At 45.9% G+C, this 21343-nt stretch overlaps 1 protein-coding gene across 1 annotated transcript in view; it reads left to right on the top strand.

Moving 5' to 3' along the window:
- The window catches only part of LOC146854147 (uncharacterized), a 144135-nt gene extending 130178 nt beyond the window's left edge, over positions 1–13957 (top strand). The window contains exon 19 of the mRNA XM_085651924.1: positions 11437–13957. Coding sequence (XP_085508050.1) covers positions 11437–11658 — 222 coding nt within the window. The 3' untranslated portion in view covers positions 11659–13957. The remainder of the gene's footprint in view (positions 1–11436) is intronic.
- The last annotated feature ends 7386 nt before the right edge of the window (positions 13958–21343 follow it).

Raw genomic sequence — 21343 nt, 5'->3', positions numbered from 1 at the left:
ATGATGGGCAAGAAGGAGGGTGCAGGGGCATGCACAAAGGACGATGGAGGATAGAAGGGAGGGTCAGGACCTGTGCACAGACAAGAAAGTTCAGGGGAAGGGGCCTCACAACAGACCGCATGGGGCAGGCAGGAGGAGCAGTTGCAGCACAACAGACTAGGGAAGGCAGAAGGGTGTGGCAGTACAATGGACCATGTAGGACAGGAGGAAGAGGATAGGGGCATGGCATGTGGACAGGCAGGGTGGAGGTGGCAGGGATAGGTTACAGTCATCTGACAATGCTAGGCAGGTGGGAGGGGAGTGGCAGCTCAACAGAACACTCAGAGTAGATAGGAGTGGCAGGTCCATGGAACATGGTGGGCAAAAAGGATGGAGCAGGGGCATGCACAAAGACATCGGAGGGCAGGGGGAAGGAGAATAGGGGCAGCAAGCTAAGCACAGAGTTTAAGCAGGAGGTCAATGATGGGGCATAGAATTGGGCAATGGAGGGCAGGAGGAGGGGACTGGTTCATCATACTAAATTGAGGGCAGTGGCAGCACATCAGACCATGCATGGCAGGAGGGAGGAGGCTAGTCCATGGATTCACACAACAGAGGATAGGGAGGAGGGGGATGGGGCAGCAAGCTAACTGTTCAGAGAAGGCGGGTATTAGGAACTTTATTGTTTTTAAAACGTGTGTCTGTGCGAACTACTTAAAATATGAACAAGTATGCAGCATAATCTCACTTTTATTCAGGAAGAAGAGGACGTTTGTGACTGTGACTCCGGGCTCACTTGGCAGAAACACCCCCTGACCCTCCACCCCCTATCGCAAAATGTAATGCCCATGAAAAGGGTAGGTGAACACAGTGTTATATAGAACATAGTCCTGAGAGCACGATTGAAAATGAAAACTAGATATAGTGTATGGTATAAACTATGCACCAAAAAGTGTGATATAAGATGAACCGGGCGTGAAATATAATATGCAATACATTGTGCGCAATGACAGATTCATTGGAGAGCGCGAGATAGCACAGGCACTAGCGCGTGCTATGCGATGTGCGCCTTGGAGTGTAATATGCACAGGGCAGTGTTGTGTAACCTAACTAGTCTCTAAAGTTGTAATATAAAATATGTGCTGGGGAGTGTAACGTTGCATATGCACTGTGACAAAGATATGGATCCCAGATTGTAATATGTATGGCATAGCACTGTGCGTTATAACATAGGCATCCAGGAAGGCACGTTAGATGGGGAAATATAACCCGTGCGAAGACAAGTGTGGCATGACATATTCACGGGGTGGTGTTACATTGCACATGGGCTAGAGAGTGTCATAGCATATGCACTAGCTGGTGGAATACAACACAGAGGTGTGTGGCACTCGGCAGGCAATGGTGGGTGTAACACAGCATTGGGCTCTGCCAGGAGCGCGCTGTGACTCTCAAGTGATGTTCGTCCCCTTTCCAGAGAGTAAAATAAAAAGTATTACACATCCGGCAGTGGATGTGTGTTATATTAACCGTGAGGGGGGTTTCTTACATAGTTTTGGTCGAATTTGTGTTGAATCCCCTTTGAATGGCTTGGTGTGCATGTGTATTAAATGTGCCCGTCAATAGCTACCCATGTTTGTATAAATAAACGACAAGGGTGTCTACCGGGATTAGGCACGGTAGGGCATCAGACATGTCAGAGCTTCACTAGTGGTGTAAATACATTCCACGTGGATTCATTGTATGCATAGTCGCCTTTTAATGAATATCACTCAAATCGTCATGGTGATAGGTACGTACGGTTTGTCCAGCATGTCCTAGGTGTGTCTATAAATATATATTTTTTTAAAATAATAAAAAACAGTGGCCGGCCCTGGGGATTGGGGTCAAAAAAATATAATTAGGAGACAGGCCCTGGGGGATGGGGTCATCAGGGCCAATAAATTAGAATAAGAAGGGGAACCACACAGTCCCCCTTCTTAAAAAATTAAAATAAATAAAAGACTGGCATCGTGCCGGAGGCCACGCCCCCTCCTTGCAGCACTCTGCAAACGCGCCCCCTGGCGAGTTGTAAGTTGGGGAATTAATTCCTCTTCAATACTGAGGGTCCCTGAGGGCCAACTAACCCAACAGGCATCTCCAGTATGCGCCAGGGAGCTGCGCTGCAGACAGGTGTTCTGAGGCCAAGCCCCTTTTTACACCTCTCTGCAACGCAGCTCTGTGGCGCTTACTGGAGGTACCTAGTGGTCTAGTTTGACCCTAGGGACCCTTAGGATTCAAGGGGACTTAATTTCTCAACTTAGAACAGCCACAGGGCGCGTTTACACAGTGGTGAAGGGAGGGGACGGGGCCTGAGGTGACGTGTGCAAACACGCACTATAGCACGTTTTAAATTGGGGATATCATTTCCCTTCAATACTGAGGGCCCCTGGGGGCTAACTAGCCCACCAAGTGCTTCCAGTAAGCGCCACTGAGCTGCATTGCAGAGAGGTGGTCCAGGCTGTGCCACTTTTTACACCTCTCTGCAACGCAGCTCTGTGGCACTTACTGCAGGTACCTAGTGGGCTAGTTGGACCCTAGGGACCCTCAGGATTCCAATGAACTTAATCTCCCAACTAAAAACAGACACAGGGCGTGTTTACACAGTGGTGAAGGGAGGGGACGGGGCCTGAGTTAACGTGTGCAAAAACGCCCTGTGGCCTGTTTTAAGAGGTAGTTTTAATCCCCCTGCCCTATTATATACTAGGGGCTTACAGAGGAGGTCATGCTAATCACAGGGGAACCCCAACGCATAATGTTCCCTAGTGTATGTAGGTGTTTTCACTGTATTCTAAGTGTCTTTTAACATAGCACTGGCTCTAGGACTGGTTAGTCAGACTCAGTTACCACCAGTATCCGTCTGAAAAAATTGAGGGTACAGGATGATTTTGCAACAAGGATTCTTTCTGCTCTTCTTTTTGTTCTTTCTGCACGTTATCCTTCTTCCTGCACTTTTCTTCGTCTTTGAGGACTTCTGTTGCTTCTTTCTGCACTTCTTTCTTCACATGTCCTATCTCTGTAGGCATAGTTAGAAATTAGCATTTAAAAAACCTTTGAAATTCACAGAAAAAACCATAGGTTTCAGGCACGTTATAGTTAGGAATTAGCATTTAAAAAACCTCAGAAATTCACTGAAAAAACCATAGGTTTCAGGGGTGTTATAGTTAGCTGGACTTTTCACTTGTACAAAACCATTGAAATTCCCCCGTTATAGTTAGTTCAGCTAACTATAACTCGCGCGCCCGCAATGCACTGCTGATGACGTCACATATTACATCACTCATGACATGGTCAGTGACATCACTCATGACATCACTGATGACATCTCAAATGACATCACTGATCATACTGTATCTTCCCTTTCTGGCGGGCCACACGCAGTATTGTGTCTCTGTCTCTAAAATTCAGAAGACGTGCAATAATGGGCCGGGGCGGCGCGCCCGGAGGCGGCCGCGCCGCCAAAGACCTGTGAGCACGCTCCACAACTAGCATATTGGAAAGAGTGTCTGGCCCACACACCTCCCGAAATAGAGCTTCAACGTATTCCTCTAGACGCCCCACATTTGTGGACTCCGGCAGCCCAAGTATGCGTACATTGTTGCGCCGCGAGCGCGCTTCAATGTCCTTGTTCTTGTCTTTAATAAGCGCCAAAATCTTTTCAATATCAGACTGTTTAGCGGCCACTTGCTGCAACCCATCCTCAGTGTCCGAGATTCTTTGTTCGGCTTCACCCAGACGGATCCCTTGCCTATCTAATTTGGCTGAGATCGTGTCCATGCGACCATTGAGCGCCTCAATCTTACCGTCGATGGACTGCAAACTAGTCTGAATTGCCGCCAGGGTCTTCTCCAAGGCTGAGGGGGCTTGCTCTGTCGCGTCCATCTCCGAGTCCGAAGCCGCAGTATGCATCAGCTTGCCAGATTTACGGGCATCAAAATGTAAGCGAGACTGATTTTTATCCGGCTTACCCATGATACGGGGTGCAGCAACACGACAGGAGCCACCCGGCAAGGGCAAGCAATTCAACTCCAGCTGCCCCACACCACCACCACCAAGCACACTGCACTGCAAGAGGACGTCCAAACCCCGAACCCCAGAACTGGTCAATGTGTAGGCGCAGGCATGGGGAGGTCCAGCAATGAAAGGACCCACTCAAACAGTCGCCAATGATACCGGTGCACCCGCAACTCCACACAATCCGGCCTCTTCAGGAAGACTGTCCACACGCCGGAGCACCCCCCCTCCAAACCCACCGGCCAGAGGGCACGTCGCCTCACTCTGCACGGCCGTTGATGGCGCGTTCAAATCTTATCAATGGCATCCAGGACTATTGCCGTTCTGTTGGAAATGCGAGGGCACAACAAAAAAAAACATGAGGGGTCCACCCCACGAGGTCAGGCAACCGCTATCGTTCAGCAGGCAATGATGGTCACACCAGGCCGCACCATGAGGCCTCAAGCACTCCACTGCTCGACCATCGAGCACCAAGATATGGTTCAGGAGTAGGAGAGGTAGCAGATCCCCCAGATACTGTTGTGTCGTCCCCCAGCCGCCCTGTACAGCCAAATCAGTCCCCAGGAGGCACTACAGATGATCGCCCGTGTTCCCTCTACAGCGCGCGGCCCAGCACGGCAAAAAAAGCCAGCCGCTTTAGTGCGCTGCGCCTTCCAGACGACAGGCCAGAAATCAGCCACCGGCCCCGTACCTCTTAGCGCGCACCCGCGCTCCACAGCGTATCAGCACTCCGGTCGTGGTCACTGCCCCCGGAGGTCCCTCAGCTCATCCAGGATATTGAAAGGCAGGCGCCGCGGTACACCAAGTGCTCAATGAAGCTCGTCACACCACCATTGCAGCGCCCGACTCCCGTCCGCCGCCATCTTCAATGCGACTGCAGTAGACGTCGCGATCCGATGCAGAGGGACAGCGTCTTCCAGCAGCAGGCGTATTTTCTGACCGCTCTGTGTGCCGATCCTCAAGTCCACAGCTCTGGGTGCTCAAAAGGCCACAGCAATGCAGGATTTTGCAAGGATAATATCGGCGGTGCTGCCATCTTGCCGCGCGCCAGACCACGCCCCCTTGCTTAAGCATTTATAGCAAAAGATTGACGTAGACCATTGCAGCTCATGTTTGGTTCTGTTAGTGCTCAGAATGACATTAGTCGAAAGGCGTTGACAATAGAACAGAAGGCAAACCACCGACACATGGCTGCTTCTGAGTACACAACGCACATTCCCAGATAACACATACATTCACATTCTAGCTTCAATAATCTTGTCCAAATCCCAATATTTGCCACATGCATCTCACTAGCAAACAACTCAGGCTTGATGAACTCTCATTCATTCATTCACTCAATACCCAATCCGCCAACTCCACTAAAGAGCTATTCAAAATCTACATAAAATGCCTCTTACTCCACCCCGCTTTCCCCCTCACTTGATCTCTGCAATACATTTCTATCACCGACACCAATATTATAGTTACAATCAGACCACATTGCCTTGGATGTTCCACTGCTGCCTGATACTTGCTCTGACCCTCCTAGCCCTTTCTAGCATTAGTCTCTAAATTTTATTTATTTATTTATTTTATTTTGGGAGTTTAATATAGCGCTTACACGACCCGAGGGGTATCAGAGCGCTTTACAACAGCATACATGTATAGAAGCATAAACAGTAGAGTACACTGAATTACATCTAGAATAATTGAGGTTACATAGTTCGAGGTTATTGACCAGAGGCATAGAGATGACTCTTGAGGAGAAATTCTTTTAGTTGTCTCTTGAAATTCGTGAAGGAGGGGTTAGTCCTGATATGAATAGGGAGAGAGTTCCAGATTTTTGGGTCATTCCCTGAGAAAGAGCGGGGGAGGGCTTTTTGTTTATGTCTCTTGGGGGGGGGATTAAGAGGAGCAAGTTGGAGCTTCTTAGGTTTCTTGATTGTCCAGTTATAGTAAGTTTGGCTGCGAGGTAGTCCGGTTTGCCTGTGTGGTGGGCTTTATAGGTGAGACAGGCTGTTTTGAAACAGCAGCGGGCTCTAATAGGTAGCCATTTTAGGTCCTGCAATACAGGGGTGATGTGGTCATGTTTCTTGGAACCTGTGACCATTCTTTCTGTTGCGTTCAGGGTGGTTCTCATGAGGGCTATGTGTGTTTTAGGTGTCCTAGTTAGTGTGGCATTTCCATAGTCAAGTCTGGACAGAACTAGAGCTTGGGTTGCGATTTGTAGGTCATTGGTGGGTATGAAAGGTTTGATTTTGTTGAGGAGTTTTAGGCAGTAGAGGGCTCCTTTTTCTGTGGAGCTTAGGTGGGAGCTCATGTTAATCAGGCATAGACAATACAATGGGGACTTTCAAGAAGTCCTTGGGATATTGGCATTGCAAGCATCATAACCTGAACCTCTCAGTGCTCACTACTATCCTTACCCAATTAGTCCAACCCTCCCTGTCCTGTGGACCAACCCCGAAGGCCCTCATAAATGCCATTATTACATCTGTATTGAAGAAATCCTAATTCTGATCCTGATGAACCTGAAAATTACAGATCCATCTGAGACCTTCATTGTACTGCACAGGTGCTCAAATCTGAGTCCAACTATCTGCCATCTTGCAATCTAATGACATGTTGCATGACTTTCAGTTAGGCTTATGACCTCGGAGGAGGACTCAAACTACACTGACAAATATTAGGATGAATCTACTCAATGCCCGTTACCAGGGTCATCCGAGTGCACTCATCGAATCCTAATCAAGAGAGTGTCCTCATCAGCTGCCATCGGCTTAACTTCCTTCCTGAAACACTGTACTCTCCAAGTCAAGATGAGCCCTTTCCTTTCTGATACAATCAACATCAAATGTGGTGTCCTTGGGATTCTGCAATTTACCTGATGCTGACTAATTTCTACAGTCTCACTTAGCTTTCATCCTAGACTCCTATAAACTTGTATATTACATGTTTGCCGATGACACATAGCTTCATCCCATGCTTAGTGAGGAACCTGGGAACCTTCCCACCTTGGCACACTGCCTATCTCTGGTCATTGGTGGATGCAGACCGCTTGGTTGCCTCAATGATGACAAAACCAGCGTCCCTGTTGATAAAGCACATAATCTGGATGTGCTCATTGATAGCCAGTTATTGTTTGTCCCTCAGATAAACCAGGTCCCTAAGATGGCATTATTTCACACCAGTCTGCTAAAATGGGCTCTGCCGATGGTCCGTTTTTCACAGATCATCAGTGTGATCCTTGCCGTGCCCATGCCCGCCTTGACTACTGCAGTGGCCTATACACTGGCCTTCCCAACATTTCCCTCTCATAACTCCAGAGAATTCAAAATTATGCAGCACACATAGCTATTAGCCTTAAACTTTATGATCACATTACCTGAGATCACTGAACTGGCAACCTGTAAAGAGGGAGTGAGCTTCAAAATATTTTGCCTTCACACAAGTTGTTTCATCGTGCTCGCCAAATTTCCTTACACATCTGTTTATCCCATATGATCCTTCCAGAATCCTTAGGCTGCCAACCAGCGCCTACTGAGAGGTGATGTTCCAGCAACTGGTACATTCTTCACATTCACATTCCAGGCGAAATTATGTAACATAGAATCCTTATAACATATACATGACATATAAATATTGCAAAGGGAAGTCAATGACATAACCCTAAGGGGGGGATTTAGAGTTTGGCAGGTGAGAAGCATCCTTCAAAAAGTGGTGGATGCCCCATATGCCAAACTCACAGTTCACCCATTGGGCGGAACTTCTGACATACATGTTTCCTGTTCCGGCATGCCAGGAAATTCCAGTGGGGCCTAAACCTAAAAAAACCTCACAAATAACATGACATTCCAGGCACATCAGGGGGCATTCTTTTATGTTTCTTTTAAAATGACAAACTCCTGCTTTGGTAGTTTGTCAGTGTAAAACAAAGAACTTTGCCAAGCAGGTGTAACTAGCAGGGTACCCACTCTTCAAAGTTCTCTGCACTCTGTGCATAGGCCAGGCAGGCAAGTAAACAGAGGAAAGTGAGATCCCTCCAGGCAGACAGTGATCTCTAGCTATGGTGGCCTTCCACTAGGGAAATGGAAGCCATAGCCCCTGATCTGACATGCCTGCCAAACACTAAATCAGGCCCTATGTCTCAACAACAAATGCCCCCTTTACCCACACACTGAATTTTATAAGACATTCACCCCTTTCAACACACGCTCTCAACAGCCCTGCATGACTGCTGCACATACAAAGACATTGCAAATATCTCTTACAATCTACAGTGGCTGTGGGAACTCTGCATCATACCCTGAATACACATAGGTAAACTCTTAAGCCTTCTGACAATCTAATTTCTGAGCTTGGGTCTTCTTATCCTATTCCAACACAGCCATACAACTTGTAACACAACTATCAATTAAACCTTACACTTTACTGCAGCACACAAAATTTCAGTATCCAGTGTGGAGATGACGCCCTCCTCACTGCCGATAAGAGCAGTCCTTTCTTCATCTTTTAGCGGCATTTGACACTGTTTACCAACAAGCTCTCCTCAGCATCCTCCCACACTCATGAGATTAATCAAAGTAATAACTCTTTGTTCTCTTCTGACCTCTCTGACCAATTATTGTTAGTCCAGATGAAGGGAGTTCCTACAAATATCTTCTAGTAGCTTGTGGAGTCCCTCAAAGCTCCATCTTTTCCCCGCTCATCTTCTATCTGTACATGAAACTGTCCCATGGTATCAAGGCTCACCAGTATGCCAACAATACTCTGCTTCTTCTCAAAGACTTCACAAGCAGAAACAGTGACCATGTCAGAAACTGCCTCTTCATCATCCAAACATGGGTGTCCAACACCTATTCAAAGTTAATCCCTACCAAGTCATAATTTATCCTTAATGCCAGCACTAGCTAACAGGATTAAGTCAAGAACTAGTAAAACAACATGCAATTTAACAAATGTGCCTCTCGGTTGATCCAGAACATATAGGGCCTGATTACAATGTCGGGCAGACTTACGTCCACCCGAAATTGCCGCGGTCTCGGAATCAACTGACCTCCGGTTGGTGGTCCTGACACCGCCATTACAATGCGACCACACTTGGTGCGGTCGCATACTCCCATTTCTCTATGGGAGCATGTGCTGCAGCCGTAAACCGGCCGTAGCACAAGCTCCAATGGAGAAATGGGAGATTCTGTTTATCCCTGCACCGCATGGCAGGCACCTTAAGGTGCCTGCCACGCGGTGCAGGGATTGACAGGGTGGCACCATAGGTGCTCTCTTGGCCCCCAACCAGAGGCCATGGAGGAATGAGGGCCTTGCTAGGGGTCCCCAAAGTCGCTTTCCGACAGGCTTTCCATGTCTGAAAGCCCGACATGGATAGCCTGTCCCGGCATGGAAAGCCTGTCGGAAACCGACATCGTAATCCCGACAGCGGAAACGCTGTTCTCAGGGATTACGTTGGGGCCTCCAACTAGCAGATGGGCTCCTAGAGCCCATCGGAATCCAGCCGGAATACCCGGCAGGTTTCAATCCCGACCGCCTACATTGTTATTAGGCGATCGGAATTGAAACGGGAGATGTCAGTCGGAAAGCAGTCGGAGGCTTTCTGACCGACATCATAATCGCCCCAAAGTGTTTTGGCTTCGTCTGCTTGGCAGTATCCTTCAAAACTCACATTGCAATTAAAATACATACAGCATCATAAACGATCTCTTTTGTACAAGGTCAAATCATGCCTTCCCGAAAGCCTGTGTCGGATTCAGTGTGCAAGCCTTGGCCTCTCCCATCTGGACAACAGCAATGATCATCTTAAAAGAGTCTAGACAAATGATAATTACTGCACGCACTGTGAAGAGACTCATGAAATTTGACCTCAAATTGTCCACCCTGAAAGATCTGCATTGGCAGCCACTTCAAGACCTGCTGCATCACATACATGGCAGGAGTGAATAGCACCTCTCTTTTTTTGTTTTTGAGTTTTATATAGTGCGTACTTGATTCGAAGGTATTGGAGCACTTTACATCAGCACCAGTTGCATTACAGTTGGAAACATTCATTTTTGTTAGGCATGGGGAGATTAAGTGATTTGCCCAAAATCACAGGATGTTGAGCGTCCCTGCTGAGACTCAAACCCAGTTCCCCAGTTCCGAGGTCGACGCTTTAACCGTTAGGCCACATCCTGCTCCTGGCTTAACAATTTAACTTCCCTGGGTGGTTGTTGAAGAACAAGAAGCTGTGACATTACCAGATGGAAGATGGAGAACTGGAAAAAAGTAAATAATCCAGTGACAGGCCTTCTCCATCACATGTCAAGAATATGGGTTAACACATCAGGCGTGCCCATAACTTCTGCAGGTCAAGAAAGAGCTGCAAGGGGTACCACTCTCCATCACTCCATGGAGCACCTATCCAACTGATAGGGGCAACAATCATCTTCGCCCTTGTACAACTAGAAACTCCCATTCCTGCTTCCAGGCTACAGAACGAGCCAAAATTTGGGGCAGTGAGAGGGCCTTCTACCCCGGGCCCCATGCTTTACAGATCCTTGCGCTACGTCATAAAAATATACAGATATTTAATTGAAAGCAAGCCTGCCCCATCATTATTAGAGGCAGCTTCCATAGTCACGCGACTAGAAGGTGCCAGCAGCCATGTTTTCTCTTCCCCTAGAATGCGTTTCTGTTTATAGGACATGTCCAAAAGCCCGCATTAAGTTTTGGACCAAGGCCTTGCAAAGACTTCTGACAGCCTACAAGGCTATGCACATGATATTGAATCATCTCCCCTTCATATCTATATAATATCAGTACTTATGCACAATCACATACGTGTGCTTGTTGAATGAAAACAGAGTGTGTAGGATTGTGTTAAAGCTCCCTATGGGAATGTTATTCATAGGAGCACTAACAAGATAATGGCGAAGGAGCTGCAGCTGTGGGGGACAGTATAATAATGCTGGTTTTAGGAACTGAGAGAGTGCTTTATATGGGAGTGTTGCTTGCATGGGATGTTGAAGAAGCTCAGTCTCTTGGAATAAATGGAATAAAACTACTGGCTCCCATTATGGTAGAGGTATGGGAGACGATGTATTATTGCAGCCAGAGCTGCCGACTTTGGAACTGGGGAACCAGGTTCGAGTCTCTGCGTCTGTTTAACATCCTGTGATTCGGGGCCAATCACGTAATCTCCCCGTGCCTAAAAAATCCCTGTGTGATGTAACTGGTGCTCATATAAAACGCTCCAATACCACTGGGTCAAGTTTGAGCTATATAAACCGCATAAAAGTGGTGTAAGAGTTTTTCTTATGGGGTGACAGGTGTTGGCCGTGGGGTATGGTTAAGGAGCACAAACGTTGAAGGTTCTCAGAGCAGTTGCCACTGGATACATTACAACTAATCCCACTATGTCTTTGTCTTTGGTAGGAGATGCTGCGGAACAGAATGCAGAGCTCACAGAAGAAGTTTGATTCAAAGTCGCAGGAGCTAGACAGAGAGCAGAACGTACATCATTCCGCATATCATACGCCTACCCGAGGAAGTAAGCAGATGCCTCATGGATCAAAGCCTGGGAGTGAAAGAGACCCAAGTCGTTCATGGCAGAGAGGTGGGCGTGATCCAGCATGGCCGTACTCCATGCTAGCCTAGAACACTGTGGCACTATAACCGGCATGAGACCAGTACATGAACTCGAACATCGCAATCCAACTGTCGGCAAATGATGAGCAACCCATCAACCCATCTCTTCCTTTGATCAGATGAGACCAGTGTTCTAGAAAACAGCGTATTACCTCCAGATCCCTCGAAAGTGGAGGCCAGTCGAGCGTACAAGGAAACGTCTAGACACTCAGGGCCTGATTCACAAACTGCACTTTGTAGGAAGTTATGTACTACTATAGCAGTGCTACACAACTTTCTACAAAGTGCTATTCACAAACTGCACTTGTGTAGTAGCTTACCCTTCTGAAGTAACTTTTATGTCTAACTTATACTTTTGTTGTAATCTACACTTTTGTAGTAAATCCAACATGACACATAGCCAACCACTGGTTCTGCAACACCCTCCCATAGAAAATAATGGAGGTAGGGACTTTAAATAAAAGCCTTTGGGAAGAAATGTTAAATTAAATTAAAATATTTAAAGTAGTTAAAAATAAAAATAAATATAAATGAATTGTAAAAAATATATAAAAATAGTACATCTTTATTATTTAATTATGAAATATTTAATACCCTATTGTTAATGGTAAACCTAATGTAACAGTAAATTGTCTTAAAATAATATTATTTTTCATTAATTCTAGACATCCATTTCAATTCATTTTGCACGTAACAATATATTTTATTTTCTTCAGGTGGTAATTTCTTTTTTAATTTAAGCTTCAGAAAAATAATTTTAATTTAATTTAATTCAATCTATTTTCATTAATGAAACTTATCATTCAAAATAATTTAGTAGTGCTGTAGCAGTTTTTCCACTTTGTTCTTCATTTAAAGTAAATAATATTAATACTAAAAATAATAATAGTTAATATGTTATTTTTTTTAAATAATAATATTTGTTATGTTTATTTTACCTGTATTTTACCATGCGGAAATTTCAGTCCCGGCTATGGAGTCACCCTTTGGTAAGGTGCTGGGAAAATTTTAAAAATGTATTTAACTTGAAAATAAATATTACATTTACTACAAAAGTGTAAGTTACTAAAAAAAAGTGCCAATTGTGAATGCTGAAATGTAATACATTTACTCAAAAGTGAAAACATATGCAGAAGTGAACATATTTTAGTTAATTTTACTGCTTTTCTAAAGTGTGCCCCTGGAATGTCAGGATGGGATCTCGATGGCATCAAAATATCACGACTAGAATATCGAGGTCGAAATATCAAACAGTAAGTAAGTTGAGATTTTTCTATACCTAACTCCGCGTCCCACCTAAACAATTCTTGAAACACCGTAAATAAGGGTCACTGCACATGCCAAATTCAATTTGCCCTCTTTATTCAGATATCCACCATATATGTATATATATATATATGTACATCTTCATGGTGCAAAGATGTGGAGTTAAGAATAGTAAAGCTATACTTCCCCCATATGTACTTACCTTTCCTTATTTTGTCCCTCAATATTCTGTCCACAAAAATGCAGATACCACAGTATTCCTATGCTCAATATGCCATAGTATAATCTGCTTTATTGATCAATAATTTGAATAGATTTTGTATCAATGTGATATATCTACACACAGAATCATGTTATAATTAATAACTTGGTTGTAATTTTAGTTCTGCATCATAAGCTTAGATCTGCTAGATATTGTTAAACTGGCTATGTTGAAATATGTGTGATTTATCAACTGAAAACTTCACCAACACAAGTTTCATCACATTCCTGGTATTTTGTTGCTGTATGCCCTCACATTTATTAAGGGAAAAAAGGAGTGAGAAAAGAAACAAAAGAGTGGAGATGTTGAGAAAATATTTATGTTTTTCATAATGCAGCAACCTGCAGATCTAAATCTGAGATCTTGCCTGGTATAGCAAAGAAATTGGTTAATTTAAAATTAGGTTTTGTTAAGTTTGTAATTCCCTCAGCAAATTTAATAGTCTGAACAATTTATGGATTTTTATATTTTACATAGTTCTTATATTTTTATAAGCACATCAGTGGCACACTATACTGTAATATATATATATATATATATGTATATATATATATGTGTGTATATATATATATATATATATATATATATATATATATATATATATATATATATGGTACACTGTAACACTCAAGTAACAGAATAATAATCATGTGCCCTACTAACCTCAATCTATACATTTCTTGTACAACGTTCAAACATAAGCAGTTAATACATGGCATGGAGTTTTCTTTAAAAAATGGCATCAAAGTTATTTGATGTAACCTCAATCTCTACTGGTGACAGTCGCACACGCAGTAGCAATAATGTAAAATAATAAATATACATAATGTACATAATACCACAGACTTAATCTTTTGTGAAATCACTATTTCTGTTCCTGTCTTGAATGTTTAGCTTTAAAATTTCTTTCACTTTCAACCAGAACTGAGAAATGTTCAGACATGAGATCAGCAAATGAACCAAATCCGCTTGCTCATCTCCACCTCTAGCACAGCATATATTTTATATAGCATTTTTATTGATTTACTTCGGCATTTAAAACTTCAGGAAATGTCCATAAACTTCCTGCCACAGTCGCTCACTAACATTTTTCAAATACTCTACCATTTAACTCTAATCATATAATTTACCTAATTGATGAAAGACTTTTAAATATGTTGGTGTTTTAATGTTCTTCTTCCACAGTTCTGCATTCATTGAGTTATTTTTCCTCCGCTCATCCATGATTTGCTTCTTTCTCTTCCTTGAATTTCGAAAACAATTTTATTTGATGATACCCAAGTTCACCGAAGGCACAGCCAACTTTATCACAGTAATGGGCTGAGACCAAGCGGGGACACGAGGATATAACTTTGGCTTTGCCTATTTATTATAATGCAGATCTGTGGGAACAGAGTCTGTGATTCAAAGTCATTCAGGTGATGATGGTTTCCTTGGGAAAGTTCTCTTGCTTCGGGGATTGACGTTTGCTGTACAAGCCTCAGTTCCCAATGGGAATATGCACAGAGATAGGGCTCCTTGTGATAGGATTATGGCTGATTCAAGATGCAATCAATATTTAGGTGAACATGTACTAATGGCACAATACTAATGGCCCCTGGATTGTGTTACCACTTACTGAGGTTAACCCCATTTTATAGATGATAACCCAGTGCTTCTGGGTAGCCTGTGGGTGAAGTCATCCAGTGGCCAAAAGAGATATTGACACCAGAAAATGAGAAAGACTGACAACACCTTGTTGTCACCAAGAAAGATTTTGTGAGCGTGTCCGGCGATCCTGCAAACCCACCAACTCCTGCATGCCCCCTCCTCTGCCAGACTCACACTCCCTGCTATTTCTGCTTGTGTTCCTCTCTTCCCCTACCATGCTCATGCTCCCCATCGCCTCCATTGGTTCCCTGCTCCACACATCCTATGACACCCTCCTGCTCCCCACCTTCTCTGCTGGTCTCCTGTACCTTGCCACATCCCAAAGCCCTCAGTTCCCTTCAGCCCGCTGGTCTTCCCTTCCTTGCCTCCTATTCTAGTCGCCATATTCCAATATTTAACTCTCCAACCACTTCTGGACTTCTCGCTTTCATGTTGTCATTACCCAGGCTGGATATCCACGTCTTCGCTCCCCTCTTTTCGAAGGTTAGCGGTCCAGTCTTTCTGTGGTACTGAGTGTACATGCAGATGGGTGCGAGACACCACAGAAGACTAACTTCGCGGGAGTTTAGACCTGGCATGTGATGAGTTTTTTAGTTTAACCTTCACAATCACTCTTTTCTTTAAATGTCAAAGCGCCTTGCTCATTATATTCCCTAGTTTCTTAAATGTGTTTTATAACGAGTGCCTTTTGCGCAGTAATGGGAAGCTCCATCCACTGAAAACAGTTCGCCATTGAGATGCTGAATCAATTGGGTGTCAAAATTGAAAATTACAGGAGCGTATCAGACAGACCCTGTGGGACATCACAATGAATGTCCCAAAAGGAAGAACAGTAAGGAGTGAGTCACTGCTTGGGAGTGATCATTGAGATACGATAAGAACCAAGGTAGGGCCAGATCTTCATCACCGATGTTGATGAGACAGTCAAGTAAGATGGAATGAGAGACCGTATTGAATGCTGTGATGAGGCCCAAAAATATCAAGGCGTCTTCACCACCTGAGACCAGTGGCATATTGATGTCCTTCGCTTCAGAGGCCAAAACGGTCTCCCAGGGGTGAACGCAGGATTGATGAGGATCAAAAAAATGATTCGCTTCCGCATTAGATGAGGGCTCTTGATTAAAAAATGTTCTCAACGATTGTGGATGGAAAGGGAAGTAAAGATGTTGGTTTATAATTAGTCTACATAGTAGGACCTGAATTGTTTTCTTAAGCAAGGGCTCAGGAAATGCTTTTTCCAGGAACTAGGCTTGTGACCAGTTGAAAAGGAAGCTTTGCACAGAGCAATTAAAACTGGGGCAGGGGAAGAGGCAAGAGATTTAGCTATTGTAACAAGACATGGATCACTTGGAGAACCAGATGAAACAGAGTTGAGATGTGATAGGGAGTGATTTTTCCAAACCAAAGTTGAAGAGAATAAATACTACTGACGCTCCTGGATGCTCCATGAAAAAAATCGCATACAAAATTAGTATGGTAGAAAGAATCAAGGATATTTTCCATTTTAAAGAAGAAAAAGCGAGACAGGTCTCAGCAGAGTTATTGATAGGGGTGAACTATGGGGGAGTGCAGCTGTCGTAAATTGAGAGAAATTCTTTGGTGGGGTTTAAAGCATTCTCATCACAAGTTCAGTAGAAGTAGGTGTGGGTCTGACAGAGGAGTTCTTCCTGCTTGTAGAGCTCTCGCTTATTGGTTTCTATCTCAGAACTAGAGTAGGTGGCACCACAACCTCAGCCGCTAGCTGGTTTCTGAGTAAATTGTGCTTAGTATGTAAAAGAATAAGTGCAAGGGCCCAACGTTTTGTCCACAAGCCCCAGGCCGGCGCTATCGAAAGTTGGGATGCCAAAGACCAAGGTTGAGTAGCCCTCATTCCACCTTGTGCCTCTTTAATCCCCCACCAGAGACTTCCTGCCCCTTCAGCTCATTCTTCCAGGTTCTTGCTTTCTACTTTTTTCACTGTTTTTCCCTTTTTCTCCTTCTTTCCTACTTTTGTGTTTTTCATTCTCTTGCTAGGGTCAGAGATCTCATGAGGAAAAATGAGTACCTGTCCACAAAAATAAGTACCGGTGGGCCCCACCTGCAACCACAGGCTCTAATTAAACACTGTGAGTGAATCAATGATCCAAGGGTGGACGTCTATAAGATTTGGTGAGTTCACTGGGAACGGTGGCTGTTGCAATCCAGTTGTTGAAAGCAATGGAACTTTGATTGACAGCCATGAGGGAATTGTGGGAACGTGCGTTGGAACGAGGTAGAGGAGAAGGTTCTATGAGACGCACAAGCTTGTGGGAGTGGGCACAGGGCAGGGGGCTACCTGAAGCAAGTAGGGTCTGGAGTAACATGGAAAGCAGGGAAGGGTGTTGTGGGCAACAGAGGGTAGGTGTCTGAAGCATGGCTGGTGCAGCGTAACCTGTGGACAGGAGGAAGGAAGCTGAATAAAAGGGGGAGGTTCACCATGGGCAGCAAAATAGGCTCCTGTGGGCAGCAGGGAGGCACCTGACTGAAGCAGGTAGGGGCAGGGAAGCCCAGTGGCAGCAGGGTAGGGTCCTGTGGGCAGCTGGGAGGGAACTGACTGAAGCAGGTATGGTGAGGGGTTATGTGGGAAGCAGGGAAGGGTGTGGTGGGCAGCAGGTAGAAGGGGTGCCTGAAACAGGCCTGGTGGGGGGTAACCCGTGGTCATCAGGGTACAGTCATGTGGACAGCAGGGACGGGGATGAATGAAGCAGGTAGGGGCAGGGAAGCCCACGGGCAGCAGGGTAGGGTCCTGTGGGCATCAGCGAGGGAACTGACTGAAGCAGGTAGGGTACAGGGTAATGTGGGAAGCAGGAAAGGGTGTTGTGGGCAGCAGGAAGGGGTGTCTGAAGCAGGCCTGGTTTGGGTCACCAGGTGGGCAGAAGGGAGGAAGCTGAATTAGGAAAGTAGGGGGTCAGGTAGCCAGTGGCGAGCAGGGTGGGGAGTTGTGGGCACACTGGAGGGAGGTGTCTGAAGTAGGCCTGGTGTGCCATAACCCGTAGGCAGCAGGACACTTTCTTGTGGGCAGCAGGAAGGGAGCTGACTGAAGCAGGGAGGGTGCAGGGTAACCCATGACAGCAGGGAAGGGTCTTGTTAGAAGAATGGGAGGACACAGTATTTCTATTTTGCCTTTTACCGACGCCTTCGGGGCAGCAGGCAAAGGGATTGTGCTGAAAGGGTAAATTAAATGTAAACCATTTTACAATGCTTTGGGGATTTTAAAAAAAGGTACAGGACTGGATTTCAATAGTAAATACGCCTCATGACTACTTAGGGAAAAGTTTTGCTTCCAGACACATTTCAAGACTGGATGACCATGAGACTGAAGGCAGACAGGACCGGCCGCTGCGAGCGCGGGCTCCTGGCAGCTGTGTCTGTGCCCACCTGCCCCTCAGCTGCTCAACGACCCTTCCTGGTGTGAAGCCCCCGCCCGCCTCGGCCAGCAGACTCCGAGCAGCGGCATCACGCACTGCAGGGCCGTCCTTCCCGCCTCTCGCCTTGGTTTCCATCCTCTCAATTCTGAGTTTCTCCTTCGCTCTTTTTTCTCATCCACTTTCCTACTTCTTTCTTTCACTCGCTTCTCTTTGATTTCCTTCTCTCTCTTCTCTACTTTTTTTTCATTCTCGCTCTGACTTTGTGTCTTTTACTTATTTTTTCAACCCTCTGTCCGTTTTCCCGATCATTCTTCTTACATATCCCAGTTCCCCCTTTTTGTTTCCTCTTTATTATTTTTTCACTCGTCTTTCCATTTTCTCCCTCACTCACTCTCTTTCTTTCGAATCTCTTGGCGCTTTCCCCTTCACTTGCGCCCTCTCTCACCTCTAGCTTACCCTTTTGTGTCTTCATCTTAACTTCCCTTCTCCTTCGGCCGAACTTCATCGTCTCCATTAGACCCCCGCCTGCGCCTCTCCAAGCAGCCCCGGAGCCGGGCCCCCTCAGAGCGGTAAGTCTGCGTCTCATTCATCCATTTATCACTTTATGAAAATCAGACATTTCAGGAGGTTTTGCATTTGCTGCAGAGCAGCAGAGGCGATGGAAAAACCAAGGCTCTCAGCTCCCCATCATTCTGATCTGTCTTCAGATTTGGGGACAGCTTAGGTTAGGTAAAGGTTTACCAGCATTAAGAAGCCGCAGACGCTATACTTATTGCAGTCCCCCCGCCCCATAGAACAGTATAGATATGCTTCCCATGTGCATCTAAGCGCTTTACATCGTGTCATTGTGATTGCACGTTAGGCTGGCTGGAGACTGCACAGTCCTGCTCTGGGGAAGGAGGAAGGATTGCTGGATGGACGGGAGCTCCTTGTATGGAAAGTTAAGATTCAGATTAAATTAATTTCCCCAGCCTCAGTCATCCTGGTAGTTATCCTATACTGGTAGAAATGTTTACTCTGCCCCTCCCTCTGTAGAACTGTTTACTCTCTGTTCCTTCTAACCTTGTTTGTCTTGCAGCTGCGTGTTCACTCTGCCCCTGCCCTCCTTGCAGAACTGTGATAACTCTGCCCTTGCCCTCCTTGCAGAACTGTGATAACTCTGCCCTTGCCCTCCTTGTAGACGTGTGCACACTGCCCTCCCAGAGTGCACATCTACACTCTGCCACTGTCCTCCTTGTAGATGTGTGTATTCTCTCCACCATCCTCCTTGTATACGTGTGTACACTCTACCCCGTCCTCCTTGTAGACGTGTGCATACTCTGCCCCGTCCTCCTTGTATACGTGTGTACACTCCCGTCCTCCTTGTAGACGTATGTACCCTCTGCCCCCGTCCTCCTTGTAGACGTGTGCATACTCTGCCCCTGTCCTCCTTGTAGACGCGTGTACACTCTGCCCCCATCCTCCTTGTAGACATGTGTAGACTCTGCCCCGTCCTCCTTGTAGACATGTGCACTCTGCCGTTGTCCTCCTTGTAGACGTATGTACCCTCTGCCCCCGTCCTCCTTGTAGACGTATGCATACTCTGCCCCGTCCTCCTTGAATATGTGTGTACACTCCCGTCCTCCTTGTAGACGTATGTACCCTCTGCCCCGTCCTCCTTGTAGACGTGTGCATACTCTGCCCCGTCCTCCTTGTATACGTGTGTACACTCCCGTCCTGCTGGTAGACGTGTGTACACTCTGCCCCCGTCCTCCTTGTAGACATGTGTAGACTCTGCTCCGTCCTCCTTGTAGGCATATGCACTCTGCCGTTGTCCTCTTTGTAGACGTGTGTATACTCTGCCCCCATCCTCCTTGTAGACATGTGCACACTCTGCCCCATCCTCCTTGTAGATGTGTGCACACTCGGCCCCATACTCTTTTTAGACTTGTGTACACTCTGCCACCATCCTCCTTGTATACGTGTGTACACTCCCGTCCTCCTTGTCGACTTATGTACCCTCTGCCCCCGTCCTCCTTGTAGACGTGTGCATACTCTGCCCCATCCTCCTTGTATACGTGTGTACACTCCCGTCCTCCTTGTAGACGTATGTACCCTCTGCCCCTGTCCTCCTTGTAGACGTGTGTACACTGTGCCCCCATCCTCCTTGTAGACATGTGTAGACTCTGCCCCGTCCTCCTTGTAGACATATGCACTCTGCCGTTGTCCTCTTTGTAGACGTGCGTATACTCTGCCCCCATCCTCCTTGTAGACATGTGCACACTCTGCCCCATCCTCCTTGTAGACGTGTGCACACTCGGCCCCATACTCTTTTTAGACTTGTGTACACTCTGCTCCCATCCTCCTTGTAGACGTGTGTACACTTGGCCCCTGTCCTCTTTGTAGACGTGTGAAAAACTCTGCCCCTTGCAGAAGTGTGTATTCTCTGCACCATCCTACTTGTAGACATGAGTACCCTCTGCCCCAGTCCTCATTGTAGATGTGTGCACACTCTGCCCCAGTCCTCCTTGTATACATGTGCACACTCTGCCCCTGTCCTCTTGGTAGACATGTGTACACTCTGTCACTATCCTCCTTCTATATGTGTGCACACACTGCCCCCATCCTCCTTGCATACATGTGTACACTCAGTCCCTGTCCTCCTGTTCTGTGGTTCCCACTAATCCGTAAGATCTGCACGTTTGCGGACAACATAAACTTTGGGTGAGGTGCCTAGACTGATTCCATGCACTCCCATAGTATATGTTGCCCTAGAGACCAGGTAGCTCACAGTGCCAGCACAAACCTCCCTAACCTAAACAGGGAGCAAATGGTTTCTGGCAACCACTGAAATGACCACCCTGACCCCTAAGGGATCGTGGTAACAGATCTAGAAACCCTTTCGCTCAGTCACTCATACGCTCTTGTTCTCTTATACAAAGAATACACAATGGGTCTTTCTTCAAAATATTCTTCTATAGAGCACATGTGCTGCGATAATCAGTAGACAGAAGCATATGAAAGTGATTACAAGCACCAAAATATTAAATAGCAGGTATGGTCCAACCATGGTGCTAAGAACAGCGTGTATATGCAGGTATATAAAATTAGTAATCAGGCATACTCCTGTTATGCATTCTCTACCCTATAT

This window comes from Triturus cristatus, chromosome 4_1 (assembly GCF_964204655.1).
Source record: "Triturus cristatus chromosome 4_1, aTriCri1.1, whole genome shotgun sequence".
NCBI classification, from domain to species: Eukaryota; Metazoa; Chordata; class Amphibia; order Caudata; family Salamandridae; genus Triturus; species Triturus cristatus.
The sequence above is the reverse complement of the archived record's forward strand: the minus strand, read 5'-3'. Positions and strand labels throughout refer to the sequence as shown.